Consider the following 25,315-nt stretch of genomic DNA (forward strand, 5'->3'; position numbering starts at 1 on the left):
CAATACTCGAACAAGCCAGGTCTAAGCCAGGTCTCTGTCCCACCTCACAGACTTCTTGAAGTTAAGATTACAAGTACAAGTGATACTCTGTCGAAGGAAGGTGTCGGCAAGGGAAGTTTTACAGGCTCTGGGGTTTATGGTGGCAGCCATCCCAATTGTTCCCTTGGCAAGATTACGTATGAGACTTACAATGGCTCCTTTTATCCCAGTGGGTATCCAATCTTCATCCTCTAAACTCTCAGATCCTCATCAACAATTCCTGCAAGCAAGATCTTTTGTGGATGAGAACAGACGAAAATCTTTGGTGCCGCCCCTTCCAGACTTCTCAACCCAACACCACGGTGACCACGGATGTTTCCCTGATAGGGTGGGGGGGGTCATTTTCAGGGAAAGAGGGTCATTTTCAGGGAAAGGCAGTCCTTGGCATGTGGTCCAGCTTGAAGGCCAACTTGCATATCAACGTACTGGAGTTGAGAGTGGTGCTGTTGGCGTTGCAGGCACTTCATCCACTCCTTCCATCTGGAACGATTGCAATCCACAAACTGATAAATACCACCGTTGCAGGTTGTTTTTGAGACGATTGCAATCCAGTCGGACAATATGTCTGTAGTCTGGTACATAAACAAACAGGGAGGGACCAAATCCTATCCTGGGGAGCTCCAACTTGATCGCAGACAGGCTGAGCAGATGCATCCTCTGTCCACACGAGTGGTCTCTCATCCCGAACATGACGGCACAAATTTTCAGACGTTGGGGCCAGCCTTGCTGCGATCTTTTTGCTTCCCCTTCAAACAAAAAATGCAGCAGCTACTTTGCCCTCTTTCCCCCCAGACGGAGAATCACAGAGAGACGCTTTGACTCACGATTGGTCCGCAGGTCTCTTCAATGCTTATCCTCCAATACCTTTGATACCCCTATTTCTAAAGAAAGCAATTTGGTTGAGATGCAAAGTGATCCGTATTGCCCCTTTCTGGCCTCAACAAGTATGGTTCCCCTTCCTTCAGCCTCACCTATTACAACCTCCTTGGATCCTGGACACTCGTCAGGACCTAATATCTCACCCACAAGGGTTGACTCCCCCAAATCTGTCCACTCTCAAGCTGACAGCTTGGTTTCTCCACTTCTGTTAGTCGCCAGGCAGGAAACCCTCTCCGGGATATTATTCTGGCCTCCCATAAACCATCTCAGTTATAATTTGCAGTTTACACCCATTTTTCTCTCTGTGTGGTTTTAGAGAACATCATTTTCTTGTAGAGATGGATTCTGTGCCATTCTGTTAGCTGCACTTTTCCCCCTTCACATATATATGCTGGTGTGTTTTCAAGCTGGGAAGGTTGCTCATTTGAATCACTCTGAATTTACCCTCTCCAGACAAGTTGTTGAGCAATGTGCTGAGGCCATTCTCTAGTGAGATGGGCAACGCAGCATAAGAGTGAATTTCATTAAATAGTATATTTTTATGGTTCTAAATTGTATATCTTGAGAGTGTCTTATCTTCACTAACATGTTTATTTAGAGTAAAATAAGTCATAAGTACAATTTATTTTCTTGTGTTTGTAGAACTGCAATGCATGGTAGTGTTCATGTGGGTTGTATCTGTTGATCTGATTGTACTTTCTACTTTTTACATACTAGTAGAAAGTGATTTCTTAGTATAGTTGCAAGACTTTTCTTTTGTGTCACAGTAGGCAGTGGTGTGACAAAATACCAGGGTTACTGGCAGTTTGTTCATTTTTGTGCAGACAAAAAGAAAGTAAAATAACAAATGAAGTACTATTGCAACTGGTGTATTGTCTTTTACTGCCAGCAACTGTTTTGAGAGAAGTTAGCAAATGTGAGTGAAAATATAGGTAAGCATTAGTGTATATTTGTGCCACCTTGGTAGAAGGGAAATATAGCATTGACCAAGATGGAGGCAGCTTACCTGAACCCCACAAGTTCCATATTTTACTCCAAAACACAAGACTGCTACAACTAACAAGTTCCCAAATTACCATGACACAGTAACACCAGTGTCTCACTTGCAAAGCCTGTAAGGCCTGTAAACACTCAAAAAACAAATTTTCTTGTCATTGGAGACCCCATAGTGATAGATACTGATGTCCCACACATCAGGCTGGACAGGGAGAAAGTCACAGTCAGCTGCCTGTCCGGTACCAGGATTCGTCAGATTATGCATGCACTCAGGTCTCTCAGCAACAAGTACCATTATGACTCTGTCATAGTTCATGTTGAACGACCTGAGACATACTTCACTGGACTATATGAAGACATGATTGAGCTCCCTGAGTATGTGTTCCAGGCAGGTATGTCCTTAGCCTTGAGCAGCATACTACTCTCACCTAGAATGATGCCACAGTACAAACGAAAAAATTATTGATTTCAATAATTGACTTAGTTTTTGGTGTCATTCAAAGGGGATCCAGTTTCTGTTAACCTGGGAGATCATGGTCAACAAACCCCGCTGCTTTGGCAGAGACTGTTTGCACCTAGCACCACTTGGCTTTTGGTTGCTGACAAAGACTCTTGCCTCCTCCATGGTGCCTTTTTTAGGCAAGGTCTTGAAAACAAACTTACCAACATGGAATTTGCCAGTCATAAAATAAAGGTCATGCTGCTAAACTCTAATAACTTAAACCAAAAGCTGCACACCCTGGAGGCACTTCTGTCACTGGAAGATGTAGATGTCTGTGCAGTCACAGAAAACCTAGTTCAAGGCCTCTGAGAGTACCCTGGCCTTGTAAGGCTACAATGCCTTCCATACCTTCAGACCACAAAACGAATGTATGAGAATCAAAGGAGGCAGTGTTTCTGTCTATATTAGAGATAAATTCAGCTACCATATAGTTAGATTGTACAGCTCCATGGAATTATTCAAAGTTCAGGTTATTGTAGGTAAGACCCCCATTCAAGTCATAGCCAGTTACACATCCCCCCCCCATGGGTCATGAAGCTTACTTGATCAATCCATATATTCCTGAGCACTCTCATTTTGGGGTATTTCAGTTATCCCACCATCAATTGGGAAACCTACTCCAGCCCTAGCTCACTCGCGCAAAAGTTCCTAGACTTTAACTCAAATGCCTTGGAACAAATTGTTCATACTCCAACAAGAGGAACAAGCATACTAGATCTGGTCCTCGCTAACATGACAAAACAGATTCACTGCTGCAACTGTTGGACCCTTGTTAGTTAAATCTGACCACAAATCAGTCACCTTCAAGCTGGCACTGACACCAGAACTCACAAAGAGTGAAGTCAGACTAAAAAACTCCATCAAGGCAAAGTATACTTTCCTAGAGGAAGGTATAAATGCATTCCAAGCTCGCCCCCATCTGGAAGTGGTACACTGAAGCTTATACTAAAGCCTTGTACAATCACTTCCATAAGTGTATAGACTCGTCCATACCAAGAAAGAATTAAAGCTAGAGCCCCAGGTAAAAACAAGCTGCTATGGTGGACATCCAGCATCAACAAACTTTACAACAAACACAAAAAGTTGTTGTCCAAGAAAACAAAGGCAAGGGCCTCAACTGTGGAAAATCACCCTCCTCACCCTCAACAGGCAAATAAGACAACATGTCAAATCCTGTAAGGACATCTGTGAGAAACACTTAGCAGGTACAGTCAAGGATAACCATAAGGCCTTTTACAGCTACTTATGTAGCCTAAAAGGTAGAACCCAAGCATGTACTGAACTAGTGACTAATGGTATCACACACACTGACCCCCACAGAGATAGCAAACCTACTAACAGATAAGTTTGGTGAAATTTTCACTCCTGTATTATCCTCCAAACTTATCACAAACCTTGCCCTAAACTCCCCCACCCTACATATCTGAAAAACAGGTCATTAAGGCCTTCTCCAAGGCAAAAAACACAGCCTGTATGGGACCGAACAGCACTCCAGGCTGTCTTCTAAACAGACTAAGACATGAACTAGCATCACCATTAAGTACCCTTTCCAATCACAGGCTTTGTTTCTGCAGAATGGAGAACAGCAACAGTTATTCCCCTCCACAAAGGTGGCCTAGCAACAGACCCGGGTAATTATAGACCCATAAGTCTGACCAGCCTCATCTGTAAGGCCATGGAATGCATCATTATGGACCTCCTAAGTAAAGACATAGGTAACCGCAAAACCCTGGATCCAACAAAGTTCGGCTTCAAGGGCAGATCATCCTGTTAAATCTGATGAATTTCTTCGAAAATGTGACTAGGGCCATTGACGAGGGCAAGTTTGTGCACACAGCATACCGTGACTTGTCAAAAGCTTTTAACACAATCCCATACTCTGGCATTACCGATAAACTTAAGAAACTAAATGTAAACCCCTTTGGTGTAAGATGGGTTGTCAACTGACTTGACACACACTATCAAAGTGGGTGACTCCACATCAAACAGCAGACCTGTTACCAGCAGGGTGCCACAAGGGTCAGTGCTGGGCCACTACTGTTTGGTATATACTTCTTAGAAGTTCATGCCAAAACTAAGGGGTTGAGGCTGACCAAGTTTGTGGATGACTGCAAACTAGGTGCAATTATTGCATACCCAGATGATGTCACTATACTCCAGGAGGGTCTTATGCAGACCTACAACTGGTGTCTTAGACACGGTCTCATACTGAATGCAGAGAAATGCATCATCATTCCCTTCGACAAAAACAATGTCCCTTCGCACTATCAAATCAACAATAATACCCAAAGTACCCACAAAGTGGTAAGGAATCTGAGATCACAAGTTGACTGCTACTTTAACTTTGACCACTATATGTCTACTGTAGTAAAGAAAGCTTTCTGCATAGCACACTTAATTAGTAAAGGCGTCGCCTAGAGAGCCAAGGAGGTTGTAACCCATCTATACTAGTAACTAATCAGGCATTAATCGGGCCCATAATTGAGTATACCGCCCTGTTCTGCATGTACTATACAAAGCACCTGCAGCAATTGGAGAGACCTCAGAGGTTTCTAATAAAGATGATCAAGGGACTCTAGCACGTGGCTTACACACTCGGACTAAAGTCCCTGTCACTATACTCTGTATTGTAGAGGCTTCTTAGGAGAGACTTGCGCCTGGATTACAGAGCAGTCATAGAACCAAACCTAATGAACTTGCTGCACATTCGTAAATCAAACGGGACTAGAGCTACCCACTCCAGGGACCTAAATATGGTCTGCGACTTGAATAGGACATGCTGGAGAGACAGGTTTGTCTCCCAGCGACTGACACATCTTTGGAATAGGTAACTGGTTCATGTGAAACAGAGCACCTCTGTGACACTGTTCAGAAGGAACCTGGACGAGTGGATAGGACACCATAAATTCTTTCCCTCCTGGACTTGAGCAGTAATTACTAAATGCAGTCCTGGGTATTGCATTGGGATGAAATGGCTAGGCTTGAAATGACCTCTGGGTCGTTAGCCTAGTAAACTCCTATGGTCTTATGATGTAGACGGTCTGATGTAGATGGTCTGAGTATTCGTATTTCAAGTGTCAGGACCCCAGTTCCTTCATTGCTTTAATGGAGTCCATAGCAGGATATGTCTGCTGGGGGCAGTTAATATGTATGTGTGTAATTTGTTTACCATGAAACAGTCCAAAAGCATAGGCTTTGGTGTTCTTCACCATCAGAATGTATTAGTTAAACCAAAAATACTGTTTAAGGCCTAAGGTTTGCACCTACATTTTTTAATATATTGCTTGTTTTTAACCTTTACTGAGTGCTCGCTCCCTCTGTCTGCTGTGCACTGCACTCTTTCTACTCTTTGTCTGTATCATTGCTTAACTTTCTGACTCTTCTTGTACCTTGTTCCTGTAAATGTTTTCGTCCTGTCTTTTTCTTCCCTTCCTCTGCAATCTGCACAACATGATGTATAGCAGTACATGAGAAGTATAATGTTTGTTAATGTTAATTTGTTAATACAGTTTGATTACTTTTTCTATAAATGTAAATTTCCCTGTATTACAAGTGATAATTCAGTAAAGGTGTTAAAACATTCCTTGTAACATTTTCCCTTTTTTTTCTTATCATTCTTTATCACCATTAATCCTTATATGTTTGTATACACAAAGATAATATTTTCAAGTATTCATGTGTGTTTATGTACAAAGTGTTTTTTGTTTTTTTTCTTTCTATATTCATAGTGGTTTTTTTTTTTTTTGCATTGTTTCAGTACCCTGTTTTACAGGATTTCTACAAGTTTATCATCATCACCATTGTGATCTTGATGACTCTAATTGAAATTATTCGTTTGTACCTGGGATACATGGGAAATTTGCAGGAGAAGGTGAGTAATTCTATTCTTATTTGTTGTTCTGTGGGTTATTCTTACTAGGTACAGCCCATTTTTCGAAGGCACCTGGGGAAAGGCTCCCAGACAGTAAGTGGATTTTAACAAAGTGTAAATTTATAGAGTAGGAAGATAACTGTTTGGAAGAGTGCATATCATAGTTTGATATGTAGTAATAATTGACAATGTTACTTGAAGAGCCTTGTAATGAGAGAATACAGTGCATTAGAAAATAAGTAGACCTGAAATACAAAATAAAAAGTACAATTGTAAAAATTAAACGTACAGTGAACAGGTTTGTAAAAGTTGAGTCAAGGAAAGGTAAGACAGGTAAATAGCAATATTGTAGAAAGTAATAAGCTCAGTAAGGATTGCCAAATGGAGGTGTTGCATTACATTTATAGTTTATTATCAGGAGTGGACTATAGTATTTTCTAGTATGGCCTTAGAAATGCATTTAATATTTTCTCCTGTCACTCTCTATTCCCCTTGCCCTTTTTCTCATCTGTGCTATGCCCTCTTGAATACTTCTGTGTATTTCTCCTCCATCGCCCATATTCTGGTGGTTTATTCCTTTTGCTGACAATCCTGTTTGTTAGAAAGAACTTTCAGAGAGATGTAGGTAGTAATTATTCTTCACATTCTGCTGCCTGCTTTTCCTTTCATCCTCTTTTTCTTGTTTACAATACCCCCTTCACACCCCCTGTCATGATCTTGTGCAACTGCATCATGTCCTGGGTGTCTCATCTGGTCTTTAGTGAGAAGAGCTGTAGTTGCCCAAATCATGGTCATAGTCCTTCCCTGTAGCCCATGGATTGTTTTGATCTAATTCCTTCCACCAGCCTGCTTTCTTTTTCCTATGGCTTCCAGAACTGCATGTAAGACGTGGTCTGACCAAGGCTCTGATGAGCAGAATCATTACCTTTTTGCTTATGGTCATAATCCCCCTGAAGGTAAATCCTCAGCATTTTGTTTGCTATTGCCATTTCCCTTTCACTGCACTCCTAGTGGTCCAATCAAGGTGAAAACCCCCTCAGATCAGACATCTTTTCTGTCCTCCTCAACTTGTGGGTTGTCTGATCAGGTCAGAGGCTGGCAACAAGGACTTTGGCTCCAAAGCTTGAGTTCCTCTCCCATAATGGACTACTATACCTAATGTCTTCAGACTTTGTTTACTGGGCTTGATGATGGATGTGATAGTGCCCTCCCAGGGGCACAGGGGGAGCTTTTATGGAGACTACCCCTGGGCAGGAATGGGCCACAGAACTAAGGGTTTAGGGGTCCTTTCTGTACCTTCAAAGTGGTCAACATAAGTTTGTCCAAACCCACTTCTCTGACACATATACAAAGACCTAACAGATTTAGAAAATGCCTGAGGTGGCTTAAAGGGTCATATGTGGACCTATCTGTATCCTGACACCTGCAGGTGGGAGAATGGACCTGAAGGGGGTGCTTGGGTCTCCACCCTGAAACTTAGAAGGCAGTCACTACAAATTACTGAGTGTTAATTGACACCAGAGGATACAGTATCCATTTCTGAGACACCATCAAATACCCTGCCAGTCATGTCACCCTGGCAAAGAAGGTCAGCAGTAAGAAAAATAGAAAAGATGTTAGCAAGAGTCATCCAGGAGATCTCACCAGACCACAGAAGATCTGGAGTCTGATCAAGATTCTTATTTGTGATTACAAAAAACAAGGACCTCAGGCACATCTTAGACCTAAGCAGATTCTACTTATTTGTCAAGCAAACTACATTCTGGATGATCACAGTGCAGTCCATTATACCCCTGAGCAAGGACTACAGGATGTGCTCTGTAGAACACCAGGATGCCTAATATCACATAAGGCAGTTCTTGCCGTTCCAACTGATGGGCAGAAAGCATCAGATTTGTGTGCTGCCCTTTGGACATACAACAATCCCCCCCCCCCCCCAGGTGTTCACCAAATACATGGTAGTGGTTGCAGCCCAGCTCAGGCTGCAGGGGTTTTGTGCGTTTCCATACTTGGATGACTGGCTCATTACTGCTACATCAAGAGCAGCCTGAATTCACGCAAGAGACCACTTGCTGCACTTGAGCCTCCCTGTGGGAGTCGGAGGTCATAGGGTGCCAACTGAACACCAAGACACAAATTATCAAGCTTCCTTTTTCCAGGCTGTCGTCATTGCATCTTCAGGTTTGTCAAGTTCTTCTCTTTCAGGGGCTATCCATTGTTTTGATTCTTTACCTACTAGAGTCACTGGCAGTTGCCCTTAGATTTGTCCTACCTACCAGATTCCATGTAAGGATGCCCCAGTGAGCTCTCAGTTGGATTGAAAAAAAAACATTGGATATGAAAGTTATGTACTTATAGTAATGCAAACCCATGCTGTCTTCCATCTATCTCAACTTTCCCACTCTTCTTACTCCATCCAAATTGTGTTTGTTTTTGCTTTTAGAGGAACTTGCAGGCCTTCCCAAAGCCTTATTCTGCTGGACCTCATCAGGTCTCTGTCTACTGTGAATATTCTGCTGCCTTTGCATTGGAGACCAGGGCAGGGGAGGCACACACATCACATTAGGTGTAGTCGTTATGGAAGAGGAGCTCAAGCTTGAGCTTCAGAGCCAACATCCTAGTCGCTGGCCTCTGATTTGATTGAATCTGATAACCCATAGTTTGAGAAGGACAGAAGAACAGAACAAAAATGTAACATTATGGTAAGTACATAACTTTCATATTCTTTTTATACTGTGTCATCAGTTACATTCCCCACACTGATAATTCACATGACGGGGGTTGTTTCCCCGAGCACAGTACTGTGCATTTGCTTACACTGAACCTCAAGTCCAGTCCTTCTGTCCGTGTGTTTATTCTCCATTGTTGCACCTGTCATCAGTGAAGAGGCTAAATCCTGTTCTTGTTTTCCTTTATGTATAGCTGAGACAAATGCACCAAAGACTACTGAAGCAAGACATGCCCCCGCCCCACAAAACTCACTAGCCATTTTCCTTATTCCTACCTTCTTCAATCTTGCCATAGCCCTGTGTGTATTACTTACTATTCGATCAGGCAGTTATGTAGATGTTCATTAGATTACTGTTGCAGTAACATAAAGTTATATGGAGCATAATCCTGACAAGGTTTGGGCACCTGGCTAAAGCTTTTGGATGGCTTGCATGTGCACTGTATGTCTGAAGCAAGTTGAAGGCATGCTGGTATAAAAGCAGATGTACGGCCACCAAAAATCCATTGAAGATTGTCAGAATTTTTCTTTGCTGCATCTTCAGTGTTTTGTTGGTTGGCTTGTTTCCACTGTTGGGCAGGGAAGGAACCCTCCTGGGGCTTTCATTCCTTTTTTGAGTAATATCTGTGAGAAAAATTTCTTATCTCCCAGGAGAAAAAGGGAAATGTCTGTATGGAAGGCAGATACCCTGTAAATGTTCCCGCACAACCTGTTTCTTTTATCTGAAGGAGGCATATGACATCTGCTGCTCTCAGGTTTGTTTGACCTTTACCCCCAAGGCAATCAGAAGTCGTCTTAACAACCTTGGTTTATTACTTGAAAATCAGTGGCTGAAGGACATTCCCCCTTCCGATTCCTAAAAAGTGAAAGTCTGTTAAAGAGGTTTCTGAAGCCATTCTGCGTTCAGCATATCCGTCAATGTCTGATGACTCTCCTATGTCAAAGTCCTTCGTCCTCCCACCAGATGTTCCCTAGCACTGTAATGATGCTCCGAAGGATGCTGCTAAGGTTCAGGAGCCTGGCATATCTGAAAAGACCAAACCTATGGCAGTGGCCAAGAAAGGAGAAACTCCATCTTGTGTTTTGAAAGGGTTGTATTGGTTAGGGAAGAGGTAGTGTATTTGATTATGGAAGTGTAGACATCCAATACTCTCAGGTCTGTTACATTAGTTACCCCAAGAAAGAAGACTCAAAAGGGCAAACATCTTTCTTCACCATCTACCCCTTCTGCCACAGAAGCTAAAGAAGAGTGGTGTAGTTTTGCAAAGGGGGTTTTCAAATCCTTTCAGTCCTTGCAGTCACCTTCTCCAGCCATTTCCCATTTGAAAAGAAAGTCTTCCTCTTCCTCAGACAGTGATTGCTTTTCTGAGTAGAAAGAGGGAGACCTGGATTTTGTTGCCCAGGTCTCCTCTCCTGCTGTTTTAGAATCAGAGTTTGAGGAGAATACTTCCTTTGATTCCCCTGTAGAAGGGCTATTCTTTTCTGACATACTTGCTAAGATGAATGACCTGATGGTGGTGGTGGGGAAGAAATCACAAACATCCAAAAGATGTATACTCCAAAATCTCTTGTCATTCTTACTGTTATTGGAGGTATGGAGGATGCTTTTTAATTCTGCAGGCTCCTTTCCAGATGAACCAACCTCTCCCACCTACAATCTCTCAAGTCCATCTTTCATGTTTCTCTTTCGTAATGTTTTTGAAGATCCTGTTTCCTTGGCCAAAGACTTAAACTCTAAGCACTTAACTAATACTAACCTTGTTCCCCCTGACAAGGATGGAATGGCTTTTGATAGATATGGGAAACTTTCTACCTTAGCTTTTAGGGGCAATAAATTGTCAGGTCCACTTGATCAAATTTCTGCTTGAAACCTTTGCAGATATGAGTAAGACCGTTGCTGATGTACATTCTTCTGAGCAAAAGTCTTCCCTACTTAATGTGTATCATCACTGTTGCAGTCGCCTTTGGCTGTTTTAGTTGTATCCTGCCCAAGATACAACAACCAACCAGCTTCACAAAGCTTTGGCTCCCTCCCACAACTTCACTCCAAGTGCTGATTGGATAGCTCATTTGTGGAGGGAAACTGGCATTCTGAGTGAAGATTACCTCAGAACTTTCTTGCCGCCTCAAGGAGTTAACAGCTGAAATGCTTCATAAGAACAGCAGTTGGCTACAGGCTTCATGTTTGGCAGATACGACCCTATGGGGAACCCTTCCACACAGCAAATAATTTCCTTTTAAAATATTTTGATGTATTATTATTTTTTTTTTACTTTCCAAATAATGTCAACAGTTGTATTACTATCAGAAGGTTCTTATCAGAAACTGCTAATCTGAAGTAGTTACTTCATTTGCTCTGCAACCTGTGGGTATCGGATCTCGGATCCGAGCCGGCAGCTTTCCAAGCTACAAGATCCGAGCTCCTAGCTCCTCCCCCTACCCATAATCCCCTGCTATGTGCTACATTACCTCAGATCGTTTTTTGCCGCGGCTGAAGCAGCTACGTTTGTAGAGCTCCTTGGCTTTTGGTGAGATTGAATCTTTTCTTTTTTCTGTCAAAAAAAAAAAATCTTTTTTCTAGTTGTGAGAGTGTGTAGTTCCTGGGGTTAGTTAGCTATAGTGTAGTTTAGTTAGATATCTTTGTTTTCCCTTTCTAACTAGTTTTTCTTGTAGTTCCCGCCTTTCACGCTTCCCCCTCTTAGTGTTTGGGTGTGTTCTTGGTGTGAGTGGTGTTATGGCTGAAGGGCCTAAGGCGGTGTTCTCGAAATGTACTGAGTGTGGCCATAAGCTTTCGCAGGCGGATGGCCACACTCAGTGCGTTTTATGCTTGGGGGCGGCCCACTTGTCATCGCCTGCACAATCTGCGTGGCCTTTAATCCCCGAGCTCTCAGGGACAGGAAGAACAAGCTGATCCTGGCGGGCTTGTTGCCTCAGGAATCGGCTTCTTCTTCCTCCCCCTCTCAGGCACAGGCTGTCTCGGCAGCCCTCGCGCCTTCTGTGCCCCCGACTCAACCTGGGACTCAACCTCCCTCTTTGGTTGTGAGTTCGGGGGATTCAGGTACCTCCACTACGGTGGAGAAAAGGCATAAGGACAAGGGACATAAGTCCCACAAAAGGCGGGCTGAGACTCAACCCTCAGCCCCGCCGTCTGAACTGGCTAGGTCTCCCTCGAGGGTCTCTGGATCCTCCCCCTCTCGGCTCCGTTCGCCTCATTTTTCTCCGGAGCTAGAGGAGGAGGATCGGTCTCCCTCGAGGTCATCGAGGCGGCCCTCCCGGCCTGCCTTGACGACTTCTTCAAGATCAACCAGAAGCCGATTCATCCAGACCCAGATGCAGATGGGGGTGCTCTTGCCCCCCCCCCTGGGGGGGGAGCGCGGCCCCCATGTTTGCCCCGATTACTCCTTCTCCGAACCGTTTTCGGGTCTCAGAGTTATCGGATCCGGGCCCCTTCGGAACCAGGGATTCGTCGGCGCCAATAGCTCCGGTCGCTTCGACGCCGACTGTGCCTTCAAGTCTGTCAGATCCGAGCTATTGGGGCCGAGGGCTGAGCATTGGATCCGGGGGAGCTGGTGTGTCTTCGGCTCCGTTGGGTTCGGAGCACACCTCTCTCTCGGCTCCGGCTGCATCGGCTCCGACCCCGATCCCTACCTCGGAGCCGAGGAGATTGCTCTCGGAGCCTGGCGAGAGTAGCTCTCCGGCTTTTGAGGTTGTGGAGAGGGTACTGTCGAGGACCTCCAGGTCCCCGGTTCGGGTGTGGGATCCTCCCATACCCCCGCTGCATGTGGGTCTATCCTCCATCATCCAACCATTGGGACAGCCTGCTCAAGCCCTCCAGTTGGTTCCCTTGGAGGAACAGGACCCCGTTGACGAGCCCTCTTTGGACAGTCCCACCGAGGAGGTCCCTCGTAAACGTCTGTGCAAGAGGAGGCACCTGGACTCCCCCGAGTCCGTTACAACCGACACGGATTTAGATGAAGGGGAAGGTTCCCCAAGGTCACCCCCCGAGGATGTCTCCTTTGGAGACATCATGGAAATGTTGCGTATTGGAGGGGGGTGGTCTGCCCAAAAACCTTCCGTGGATGAATCCGTGTTCCTGGATGCGTTTGAGGCAGGCCCTTCTACCTCCTGGGTGTCCCCTCCGGCTGACCCCCTGGTAGACCTAATTACTACCAGGGAGTGGAAGGACCCCGACACCGTGGAGCCTATCCCAAAGCGACCCGACAAGATCCTTAGCCCCCCCAGTGGATAGACAGTCTTGGGCCAAGGGAACTCCCGTGGATGCCATGTTAGTGGCGACTGCCACCAAGAGAGAACTCGCGCAGGAGAGTTTTTCGGTTCACCCGCCAGATAAGGAATCTCGGGCACTGGACCGCATTGGGAAGCGGATGTTTAGTTCAGCGACCTTTTCTGTAAGGGCGCTGAACTATATGGCACATACCATTAGGCTGCAACGGGACTTAATTAAGGAATACGCTGCAGCCCCCCCGGAGTCCATGTCGGTCGAGGACAAAAAAGTGTTCTCGACTCGTATGGCCACTCTGAAATCCATCTCTAACACGTCCGTGCGTCTACTCTCCCATGCCACGGAGGGAGCCACTAGGGCCAGCGGAGCCAGGGTCATCTTGCGACGTCACTCCTGGCTCCGTCTTTGTGATTTCGCGGATCCCTTCAAGGCGTCCTTCGCGAATGCACCCTTTGACGGATCTTCGCTCTTCGGCAAGACCGTTCGCGAGACGCTGGTCCAAAGCGAGAAGGATGGGAAGATGCTGTCTGCCATCGGGGTCCGCTTCTCTAATCCCCAACGATCCTTTTCTAGGAATCAGAGGGGACAAAAGAAGCTGTGGTTCCGTAAGTCCCAGCAATCCCATCCAGCTTCATCTAGAGGCAGAGGAGGACAAGGAGGACGCCGGCCCAGAGTCAGAGGGGGACCGCGTAACTTCGGGTCCAGGGAACCCTTCCCGGATAGACCCGCGCAGCAGCCCTGAGAGCTTACCCGGCTGTCCCTCTCTGGAGGCAGTCGGGGGGCGGTTGTCGGAGCACCTGTGAAACTGGGAGTCCATTACGACAGATCGATGGTTGCTCCGCATCATATCCAGAGGTTATACCATCCCCTTCATAAACCACCCTCCCTCGACCAGACACCTCCCCGATGTTCCACCCGATCGAAGGGAGGCAGCAGCTTCAGAAGTCCTGAAGTTGCTAGAAAAAAGAGCCATCCAGCCCGTCCCCCCAGACCAGTCTGGATTGGGTTATTACTCCAGGTTCTTTTTAGTGCCAAAAAAGACGGGGGACCTAAGACCCATTCTAGACCTCTCCGCTTTGAACCTGTTCATTCCCAAAGAAAAATTCCGGATGGTCACCCTCCAATCTATTCTCCCCTTCTGCGGCAGAACGACTGGATGTGCTCTATAGACCTCAAGGATGCGTACTACCACATCTTGATGGACAGACGATCCAGAAGGTTTCTCCGCTTCCGGCTGGGAGCCAGTCATTACCAGTTCAGGGTTCTCCAGTTCGGCCTCACCTCAGCCCCCAGGGTGTTCACCAAGGTCATGGCAGTGGTTGCAGCCCACCTGAGACTTCAGGGCATTCAGGTCTTCCCGTACCTAGACGACTGGCTGCTTACCGCCACCAACAGGCATCAGCTCTGCGTGGCAAGAGATTATGCTCTGACCCTTGCCCAAAGCTTAGGCATCTCTGTAATCCTCCAGAAATCCTCTCTTTGCCCCGTACAGGTCCTGGAGTTCATAGGGGCCAAGTTAGATACCCGCATCTCTCGAGCTATGCTAATTGCGGACAGGCTGAACAGCTTGTCATTTCAGGTGCTAATTCTTCTTCAAAGTCCGGACCCGGTGGCAGAATTAGTCCTGAGGGCACTAGGATCTATGGCAGCAGCGATCAGTCTCTCCCTTCACGCGCGTCTGCGAATGAGGATTCTGCAGTGGACCCTTCAAGTTCAGTGGTCCCTACTACTCCATCCGTTGAATACTCCGATTCCTCTGAGCAGAGTTTGCAGGCACTCCCTTCTTTGGTGGCTCCACGCCCCAGAGCTGAGGGAAGGGAGGCCCTTTGTTGTCCCCCCCCCAAGCCACGCTGACCACGGACACTTCTCGCCTCGGGTGGGGGGGGCATTGTTCGGGCAGAACCGTCCAAGGCACGTGGACTCCCCTGGAGACCGCTTTGCATATCAATGTCGTAGAGATGAGGGCGGTTCTTCTAGCGTTGCAAGCTCTCCACGACCTTCTACCTCTGGGGACTATTGCAATCCAGACAGACAACATGTCAGTTGTCTGGTACATAAACAAGCAAGGAGGAATCAGGTCCTACCCCCTTTGCCGGGAGGCTATGAGAGTGTGGGAATGGGCGATATCCACCAACCGTTTTCTGGTAGCAACGCACATTCCGGGTTGGTCCAACATTTTGGCGGACAAACTGAACAGAGTGATTCTCACTCCGTACGAGTGGTCTCTCAATCCATCAGTTGCGAAGCAGATCTTCCGCAAATGGGGTTGGCCTTGCTGCAATCTTTTTGCTTCTCCCTTAAACACAAAATGCAGCGAGTACTTCGCAATACTTCCCCCCGAAGAATCCCAGAGACGCTCTAGTCCATGCTTGGCCGCCCGGTCTACTTTATGCTTACCCCCCCCCCTCCGCTCATGACGAAGTTCATACAGAAAGCCCGTCGGTTGGGGAGCAGAGTTATCCTCATAGCCCCATTCTGGCCTCGCCAGATCTGGTTCCCTTACCTGCGGTCTCGCAGTGTATCTCCGCCATGGGTACTGGATCCCATTCCAGACCTGATTTTGCATCCGGCGGGATACCAACCCCCAAACCTGGTGAACCTCAAGCTTGCGGCTTGGTTGCTCCAGTTCCACTGATGGCTAGGACTCCCGGGATCTCATCTCCTGTTAAGGCCATTCTAGTTGCAGCACATAAGCCGACTACTAGGAAAATTTACTGCAGCAAATGGAAACGTTTCTCTGTCTGGGCTAAAGATAGAGGCCTGGATCCATTTACAATTCCTACTATTCTAGACTTCCTGTCGCTGATATTTAGACAAGGAGCAAGTGCTTCTACAGTTAAAGTGCAATTGGCAGCCATCTCCCATTTCCATGTGGGAGGCGGACTAGGATCTTTTGCTTCTACAAGATTATGTGAAACTGTCTTGCGGGGCGTTTTCCTCTTGAAGCCTCACGTGAAAGTGATGGTGCCTCCATGGGATTTGACCTTAGTCTTACAAGCCTTGACAGGCCCACCCTTTGAACCCACGGCTTCGATTCCATTAAAATTCTTGTCCTGGAAAACAGCCTTTTTGGTGGCCATTACTTCAGCCAAAAGGGTGTCAGAACTTCAAGCTTTTATGTATGAAGCATCCTTATCTCATTTTTCACAAGGATAGAGTGTTTCTCAGGACTAATCCGTCGTTCTTACCTAAGGTGGCTTCGGAGTCAAATATCAATCAATCAATAAACTTACCCCTGTTCTTCCCAAATTTTCAGAATAGAGGAGAATACAAATTGCATAAATTGGATGTGCACAGACAACTGTGTTTTTACCTGCACAGGACTAAAGATTTTCGCAAGTCGGACCAGCTGTTCGTGTCATTTGCTAAATCGGCCATGGGTAAGGCCATTTCCAAAGTGACTGTAGCAAATTGGATTTGTCAATGCATAGTTCACGGGTACTTATCTGCAGGCAAACTGGTTCCTACCGGAATTCACGCTCACTCTACGAGAGCTGTGGCCACCTCTGCAGCCTTCTGGTCCAGGATCCCCTTGGATGACATATGCTCAGCAGCTACCTGGTCCTCTTCACATACGTTTATTTCTCATTATAAGTTGGATATGGTATCGAGAGGTAGGGCTTCCTTTGGCTCTGCGGTGCTTCGGAATATCCTTCCATAAGGCCGCCCAGGGTTTTTCCCAAGTAGCTGGGGACTCTGTCCCACAGGTTGCAGAGCAAATGAAGTCACTACTTCAGATAAAGAAGTTATGTACTCACCATAACGTTCCATCTGAGTAGTTACTTCATTTGTCTGCAACCGACCCCCCCTGCCATCCCCCGAACCTTTCGGGATTCCTGATCACCAAAGAAATCTTTGTTCTGCTTTAGGACAGTTATCTGGTATTACTTCCTCTATCGAAGGTAGGAGTTGTGTAAGAGGTAAAAAATTCGATCTGAGGTAATGTAGCACATAGCAGGGGATTATGGGTAGGGGGAGGAGCTAGGAGCTCGGATCTTGTAGCTTGGAAAGCTGCCGTCTCGGATCCGAGATCGGATCCGATACCCACAGGTTGCAGACAAATGAAGTACCTACTCAGATGGAACATTATGGTGAGTACATAACTTCTTTTTTTAAGAACAGGGCTTATTGAGTACTGGGGCTAGTTTTATTTGAAAAAAAATGTGCTGCTTTTGAGAAAGTTTAACTGGAGTCCTTAGATTGGAAAATGTTTATTTACCTCAAACAATGTGTGTTTTGGTGCTTGGGTACATTTTGTGATTACATGCTTTCATCTTACTCTTTGAGACATTTTCCTGGAAGGAGTTTATATTTAAGCAGTGTAAAGTGTGTTTCAGGACTAGAAATGTATTTTATGTTTTGTGCTTAAGTACACTTTGTGACCTCTTTTTTTTCCCCCTTGTTTTCTCCAAGTGCACTTTCTGTGTAAGAGAGAAGAATTCTGAGAGGAATTTTGTGTACTGCTTATGCTTTTATCTTTGAATATTGCAGGACTGTGGAAGTTGAGTTATATGTATGTGGCTTGTAAACACCTGACTACTTAACCTTCCAACCGACTCTTTCATAGGAAATTATTAGGCTAATACCCTTGTTCCTTAGTTGACCATGGTTTGCAATCTCCCATCCAGTTGACAAGATTGCACTTAAATAGGGTCATTGAGGAGCTCTGCTTCATGTGAAGTGGGAGTTTATTCCATAGGAATAAATCCCTGCAATCAATCCTTGCAATCATCCATATTGGTAAAATCTCCTTTTCCCATTCCTATGTTGGCTCTGTTTTTAGAATACCTTCTGCTGTTGAATGAATAGAGTATTCTGCATGGTGGTTGTTAATCTCCTTAAGGACCTGTATCCAAAATCCTGTCCTCCCCATTTCATCAACCCTTTCCAGTTTGATTTAGAACCTTCTGCTTCTGTTATACAAGACTAAACTATCCCTTCAAATCAGATGATCCTAAACCACCTTGTTCCATGTGGAAAATCAACTTAGCCCACTTAACTCTTGACCTATTTCCCTGGCATATAAATTCCTTCAACTGTATTCATTTTCATACACTTTCCAACTGGTTGATAAAAAATTTTACCTGTACGTATCACTAAATGGACTAAAAACATGTTCAGCACTTGTATCTTACTATCCATAATTAAGAGCTTCCAGATTCTCAGGTTTTGTATTATCTTTTATTTAGTCTATTCCACCTATCATTAGCTGCCAAAATAGAATCCTTTTAATCCATGCACTTAAATACTTCATCTTATCGTGACACCATGTGGGTATCACTAAACCAATTTACCACTGTGCCCTTTGTGTATTTTCATTTATTTTATATCGTGACAAGACTTGAAATGGTCTCAAAATGTTCCACAACACAAATATGTCCTTTTTGGATTTATCAAGTATAAAATAATACAATCTGCAAATAAAACTACCCTTTCTTGATTACCATTACCAGTTATGCCCTTGAATTTCTGAGTCTATTATTTTCTTTACCAATGGCTCTAAACATACAGACATAGCAAACTTTTGTTTCAACAACACTCTATAGCCCTTCAGGGATACATTTATCATTGTCTGTTCCTCTGCGCAGTATACTGTGACTATATTCTATGCCTTTACTGGACAATAAGTTATTACTTTAAATCAGTAGTTTAAATACATCATTTTACTGTAAATTCAGTAATTTACATACTTATTCTCTGAGCAGCTCTTGCAATCCAAACAATGGTTTGCCATACTTACGGCTTCCCTGCATTGAAGATCTGTTTTGCATTATCTACCTATTTATTAAGTTTGCTGACCAGGGTAGTAGACTGATTCAGATGAATCCATGTCAACCACAGTCCAGGAAATGAAAACAATGATACAACTAACAATAACATTTACTTCACACATTTTTTTAAGTTATACATTTGTTAAGTGAGTAAGCTCACTAGACACTATTGTCCTTTTTCAGAGGAGGCCCAGAACCACTATCTGCTCAAGTGACTTTCTCAGTCACACAGAAGGCAAATGGAGGTGGAAGGAGTAAACCCTGTAAATTTACCCCAAGGAAGCAGCTCAGTAGCTCAGAGACTTGATCTGTGTGCAAACTATCAGACATTTAAAATAACTGAAGTATATATAAGCAGTGGAAACACTGGTTTTAAAAATACAGAAAAAGAGGACAGAATAATAACCGTGATAGGATACAAAGTGAGTGAAGGTAGTACAATTACAGCAGACATTTTTAAAAATGAAACATTATGAGAACAGCAGCCATATGTAGAAAACAGATGTATAAAGTATACCTACTAGTAGCAGGACTTATAGAAAAGTTTATACATATTATATTTGCTGTAGAAAGTAGTAGTTTAATGAAAATAATTTTCTATAGTATTTATATTTATGTGCATAGGTGGTGTTGAAGGTAGCAGATAAAAAGTGTTAATACATATGTGATGATGTGAGGTATTGCCAGCTATGCCAGGAGAAGTAGGGCAGTGGATGTATAATATATGCCAGCACAGCTAGCTGGAATTTTGTAAAGAATTGTATGTCATTTGTGTATCAAATTGATTTGTGCAGATGCTTGTGTTGAAAATGTATTTGTAATGTTGCTTGTGTTAAACAGTATTGCAACTGATTAAATGGGGTCTATATCACGAAATCGAACTTCCAAAATGTCAAACACCATAAGTTTGAATTTGGAAGATCGAATTCGGATAACATCGACACTTCAAAACAGCGAATTCTTTTCCCAGGGAAAGAATTTGCTGTTCCGAAAAACACACACATAACACAATCACACCAAACACCTTCAAAACCTACACTAAACCTAACATACACTACTATCTATGCACTATCCTTAACCCAGCCCTAACCCTAAAGTCCGTCACTACCCATTCGTACACTTACCTTGACCGGGTCCGAAAATGCCGAAGCCGCAGAAATGGCCAACTGAATTCTTTCCCTGGGAAAGAATTCGGGTTTCCGCGGCTTCGACATTCTCAACTTTCAAACTACCAAGTTCGGCCTTCCGGTATTTGGCGTTCACAACATTCGATTTCGTGATAGGAACCCAATTAAATGCATGTGTGTTAACAGAGGACTCTGTTTTCGAAACCTGACATAGGATCCCTAACCTGCTTCATCTTGCCTTGCTCTAGGAAGTGAACCAGAGAATAATAATTCCTTAGATCAGTCAGGAAAATATAGTGACATTAGTTAAGTACTGTTTTTCTGTGTATGTATGAATCTATTCATCTGTGTTATTTTAATATTTCCTGTAAATGAAACTCTGGTCTTTATTGTAAATAGATATTCTGTATTTTCATGTTCTTTTATTATTAAACATGTTTAAACTTTTCATTGTGGCTGGTCCTCTAGAGAATATTTAACCTGTATCTGTTCGGTGACTCTGTGGCCAGTCCTGAAATCCTTACTGCATTGGTCAAAACACTACCATTTGCACTAATATTAATTTCACTCAGTATAATTGGGTACCCATGTAATAGCCTTCGAGTAGCTAGATTTGGAGTGTCTGGTTGCATTTACCTTATAGTCTTAGCAGAAGTGGGCATAGGTAGTAAATCTGTGCCAGCATTTCCCAGGTGTGTGTGTGTGTGTGTGTGTGTGTGTGTGTGTGTGTGTGTGTGTGTGTGTGTGTGTGTGTGTGTGCGCGCGTTTGTCAGCTGTTTGGAGCAGGGACGCAAAGCACTGGTTTTACAGAGAGGGTGCTAATGGACTGGACTGAGGACTGGCAGTCTTTTTGTGGACCTGGAGGGAGACAGAGAAATGCAGACCCTTTCACGCATTGTTTATAGATAGTCTGGCTTCTTCTTTTACTAGAGCACAGATTCTTGCACTGGTCCTGTTTTGTCTCTTGCTGTACCTACATTGAAGGCTCGAACAGTGCCACAGGTGCTGTTGAGTGACTCTGCAGCTGCCATTTGTTGTCCCTCAGACCACTCACTGGTTTCTCTGGTGTAGTCCCTTCCACTACCATGGATTGGAGGATATCCATGTCCTCTGCAGCTGTTCCAGTGTCCAGTCTGGGATTGGGAGAACCATCTTATTTGAGTTTAGGAGTTTCTCAGTGAAATTCTACTTGGAGGGGTCAGGGAGAGAGAGAGAGACTTCCTTCTTGGATGACGTGCAATCTCTGTCCATCTCCTTCCAATGATATCTGAAGAAAAAAGAAAAAGTATGCATTGCTTATCCAAAGGCATTGCGTTTGTTCATACAGATTGTTTTCTTATGTTAGCCTGGAGTTTGTTGCAGGCTTTCCATCCTGGAGAGCAGAATCATTCCTGAGGAAAATATCAGAGGAGTCTGGCATAGGCAGTGACAGGGCTTTTTCTTTGTCTTGACTCTCAAGCCCAAGACTACTTTGGTGGAGTGTTTGTCCTCCCCAACTCTGTTATGGGAGTTTTCCTTTTCTAAGACTAGTTCCAGGGTGAATGATATATTTTTGTGGGAGCAAATGGATGCTCCCCCTAAACTGAGGAGGTGATATGATGTGCTAAAAAGTGGATTTACCTCATGCTATGCCTTATCCTCCAAGGCTGGTATAATAGGAGGAAGTGTTAAATGCTCTCTGCAGTAACCTTGACTCTCGGGCTTTAGTTGTCAAAAAAGGTAGAACAGGTAATACCAACCCTCTCCGTTTGGATAAGTAAGTAAGGCATTATTATACGGATTTCATTAGAGAATTTCCTTTGTGGAGTGTTTTCCCAGGAGCACTTCACATGGGATCTGATGCTGTCTTTTCCATCTGCCTCAGCCTGTGGATTATTGGATCTGATTGGGTCCAAGACCAGCATTTCAGAATCTGCATACCCAAAGCTCTTCAGATCTCATTCAGTGCCATTAAGAGTTAGATGTGTACCACAAAGCTCATGTCAGCTAAGTGCAGTTGCTTTATTTCTCATTTGTTAATCTTACAATTTGCCTCCTTTTCCCATATTATAATGCTCTATATCTAGTTTATAATGCTCTGTATCTAGTTAGCTTTGGAAGTAGTTTATTTCTTGCTTATTAGTTTAGTTTATTGGTTTTTGTGTGTGTGTTTGTGTGAAAGCTCCATCATTGCCATCTTTTGCTGGTGGTAGTGTGGTTTAATTCTCTTGCTTTGCATGCCTTAAGCGAGCATTCATCCCTCTTACTGATTGCTTTCCTTCTCTGTGTTGTAAAAATATTTTTCTTGGAAGAGTTGACATTTTATTAGTTAATTGCTGGAAATAGTTGTGTGTTTCTTGACATTTGCCTCCTTAACTATGTGCTTTTATTGGCTTTGTATTGTGGATAAGATTTTGGGCTAAAAAAAATGCTTGATATGTAGGTGTGACGCCCGTGCACTGGCCCAGTAATCAAGGGCCCTCAATCCTCACCACTAGCACTGGTGAGGGGAGTCCACATTGGGAGGGATAGCAAGTACACACACAGTAAAGTACAATTTTCCTTAAGAGCACACAAAGATATCAGTCAGTCTGGGGCTGGTTTTTCCCTTTCTCTCCAAATCCCCAGTAAGACTCCCCACTAGCACAGTTATAGGGTACAGATCTCAGCCAAGTAGTCAAGCCAAAACCTCCAGTGCCCTCTGTCCAAGAAGTGCTTCATGTCCCTGCCCAAGTAGCTGACACACTTTGAGATTTAGTTTATATACAAACACACATACACTCTTGGGGTTCTCCAGCTATGCCCCCTCCTGCCAGGCTATAAGGTAGTAATCACTGCCACCAACTACTACTATCAACTACTAAAAAGGCCTTTACTAAAGGGTGTCCACTTTATACTGTGCAATACTATTATCCAAATAGTAAGTGGATGAACAGCAAGGCTTACTGGAGTGGCTTTGTACAGTATCACCAAATGCATGCAAGTACTCTAGAGCTTAAATTATCTCTGCACAAAATAGACATGGTTTAAAATATTTAACAATAAATAATAAAAACACAAGATAAATCTTCTCAGTTCAACACAGTGCTAGTCAAGAGTTCAGAAATAACAGGAAAATGTTTAAAGTAATACTGTAAAATAGTCTGACATAAATATAGAAAACAGCTAGGCTAAATCTGACTAAATTCCTATCTAACTGTAAGAGCAATCACAGTTCTAAATAAACTTACATATAGAGCAAAGGCAGAGTACTGGTGAGTGGATGTTCTTCAGACAAAATCTAAATGCTTTTATTCTCTCTCTCTGGGAAAGTCTTAAAAATAATACATCACTGCGGACTCATTTTAGATTACATCATTATTCTCTGGTTCCCAGGTTAACATAAACTCAGAGTTTTAACATTTCTTTGATCTTGCATCTGGCCAGGAAACTACAGCAATAAAATACATTATATATGTAAAATCTAGGAATTAACTCTGGACTCAAAATAATAGAAGGAATTCCTCAGTCCAGACATTGTGTCTGAGCTTTGAGATCAGTCATACAATGCTTAATTTATCAGCTTTCTTCCAGCAGAGTGCACTGTGGTTACATTTTTGAAGTTCAACATTTTAACACTGTTTTCTTACATTTAAGAGGACAAGGATTATATTCATATTTACAATGACATAGAATTAGTTACAAAATTCTGTCTATCTAGGCTAGCAGCCTTCATGTATCTTCACAATAGGCATAAGTTGTCTCCTCAAGATACACACAACCAATGTGTACTGCTTAGGAGTTGCACACTTTGACTAGGATTGACAGGCCTGTGCAGCCTTCGGAGATGAGACCTTGGCCGGCCATAGGGTGAACCTGGTAATAAAGGACATGCTTCCTGCTACTTCTGCTGTGCTTTCCCAGGCCAAACTTCTCCCTCTAAAAGGTCTGTGGAAAGACTGAGTCAGTGTGATGGGAAGGAGAGAGAGAGAGAGAAAATAAGAATTTGAAGGAGAAAGGAAAAAGGGGAGCTCTACACAAAAGGAAAAAAGGACAAGAAACTACCTACTGTTTCCCCTGCTTTAGGTTGAGCCAGATCTGAAGACACAAGGGGCCCCTCCACTTCTTTTGCCCCTGGTTTTAATCTGAAGTTGGTTACCCCTTGATACTGATCTCAGTCTCTGTTGGCTCCAATTTCAGAGCCAGAAAGATTGCAGTGATTAATTAGATGTTCCAAATTCTTTGACAGCTCCAGGGTCTGGTTGGCTCCATCCCTTTATAGCCATTGCATCAGACCCAGATTTCTCTACAGTGCCTTCCCTTCATCAGGTCCAGGTATCGCTGAATGTGACCCAAGAGATCTGTTGGTCAATGAACCTGACTCAAGAGATCAGTCAGCCTTTACCTCGACCCCGTAAGCTGTCCTGTCCAGCTTCCTGGAGGTCTGTGAGGTCCATCGGGAACATTAAAAAAAGTGGACCTGGATAAACTCATGCAAACCTTCCTGAAGACCCAGATGGACCTGAGGATCTTCCCTCGCCTTGGCAGTAAGGGTAATGGGATCTGTCTCTTTAGCTCCAATAATTGTGCTCGTGTGGTCCATCTTTCAGTGGTGGTGACTGTGGCTTCATCGCCAACCCATGTCATCTCTTGTGTGCAAACAACTTGGCTGTCTTCTGTACTGACCTCTGCCTTGAAGTAGCTGACTCCAGTCTTCTTGGAGCTGTACGCTTCCTGGAGCCATAGGATTGGAGCTGCAGGGTCTGGGTTGACTGAGTTTATAGGAGTCATCCCTATCCTTGGGAGCATTTGGCTTTGGACAGCTAGATTCTGGTCTCAACGCCAGTCCCAGCTGGGTTGGCAACTGGGGTCTGGTTTCTCCTAGGTCTGTTACTAGAGGATGTTCCTTTCCTGTCTGAGCGGCCTCAACTTTGGCACTTGTGAAGATTTTTTTCTCATTTGGAGATGGGAACTTTTCCAGTGTTGGAACTGTTTCCATCCTCCAGTCCTTTTAGGATCTCTGTTTCACATGAGCTTACCATGGGAAAGTTCTCACCAATAAGTTGTGAGCAGTCCCAGACTCTGGGCTCCCCTGTTACCACCTTGTGTACTCCAGCCTTTCCTCATTCCGCCGGAGGTGCATAAGAATAACCAGTAGAAGAGGGAGCACTTGGATTCCCCTGAAGAATTCCTGAGTGATA

At 44.2% G+C, this 25,315-nt stretch overlaps 1 protein-coding gene across 1 annotated transcript in view; it reads left to right on the top strand.

Annotated features, from left to right (window-relative positions):
* LOC122810638 (transmembrane protein 17-like) overlaps positions 1–25,315 on the top strand; it is a 240,578-nt gene that overhangs the window by 78,887 nt on the left and 136,376 nt on the right. The window contains exon 3 of the mRNA XM_044082212.1: positions 6,174–6,287. Coding sequence (XP_043938147.1) covers positions 6,174–6,287 — 114 coding nt within the window. The remainder of the gene's footprint in view (positions 1–6,173; positions 6,288–25,315) is intronic.

This window comes from Protopterus annectens, chromosome 9.part0 (assembly GCF_019279795.1).
Source record: "Protopterus annectens isolate FY-2018-M chromosome 9.part0, PAN1.0, whole genome shotgun sequence".
NCBI classification, from domain to species: Eukaryota; Metazoa; Chordata; order Ceratodontiformes; family Protopteridae; genus Protopterus; species Protopterus annectens.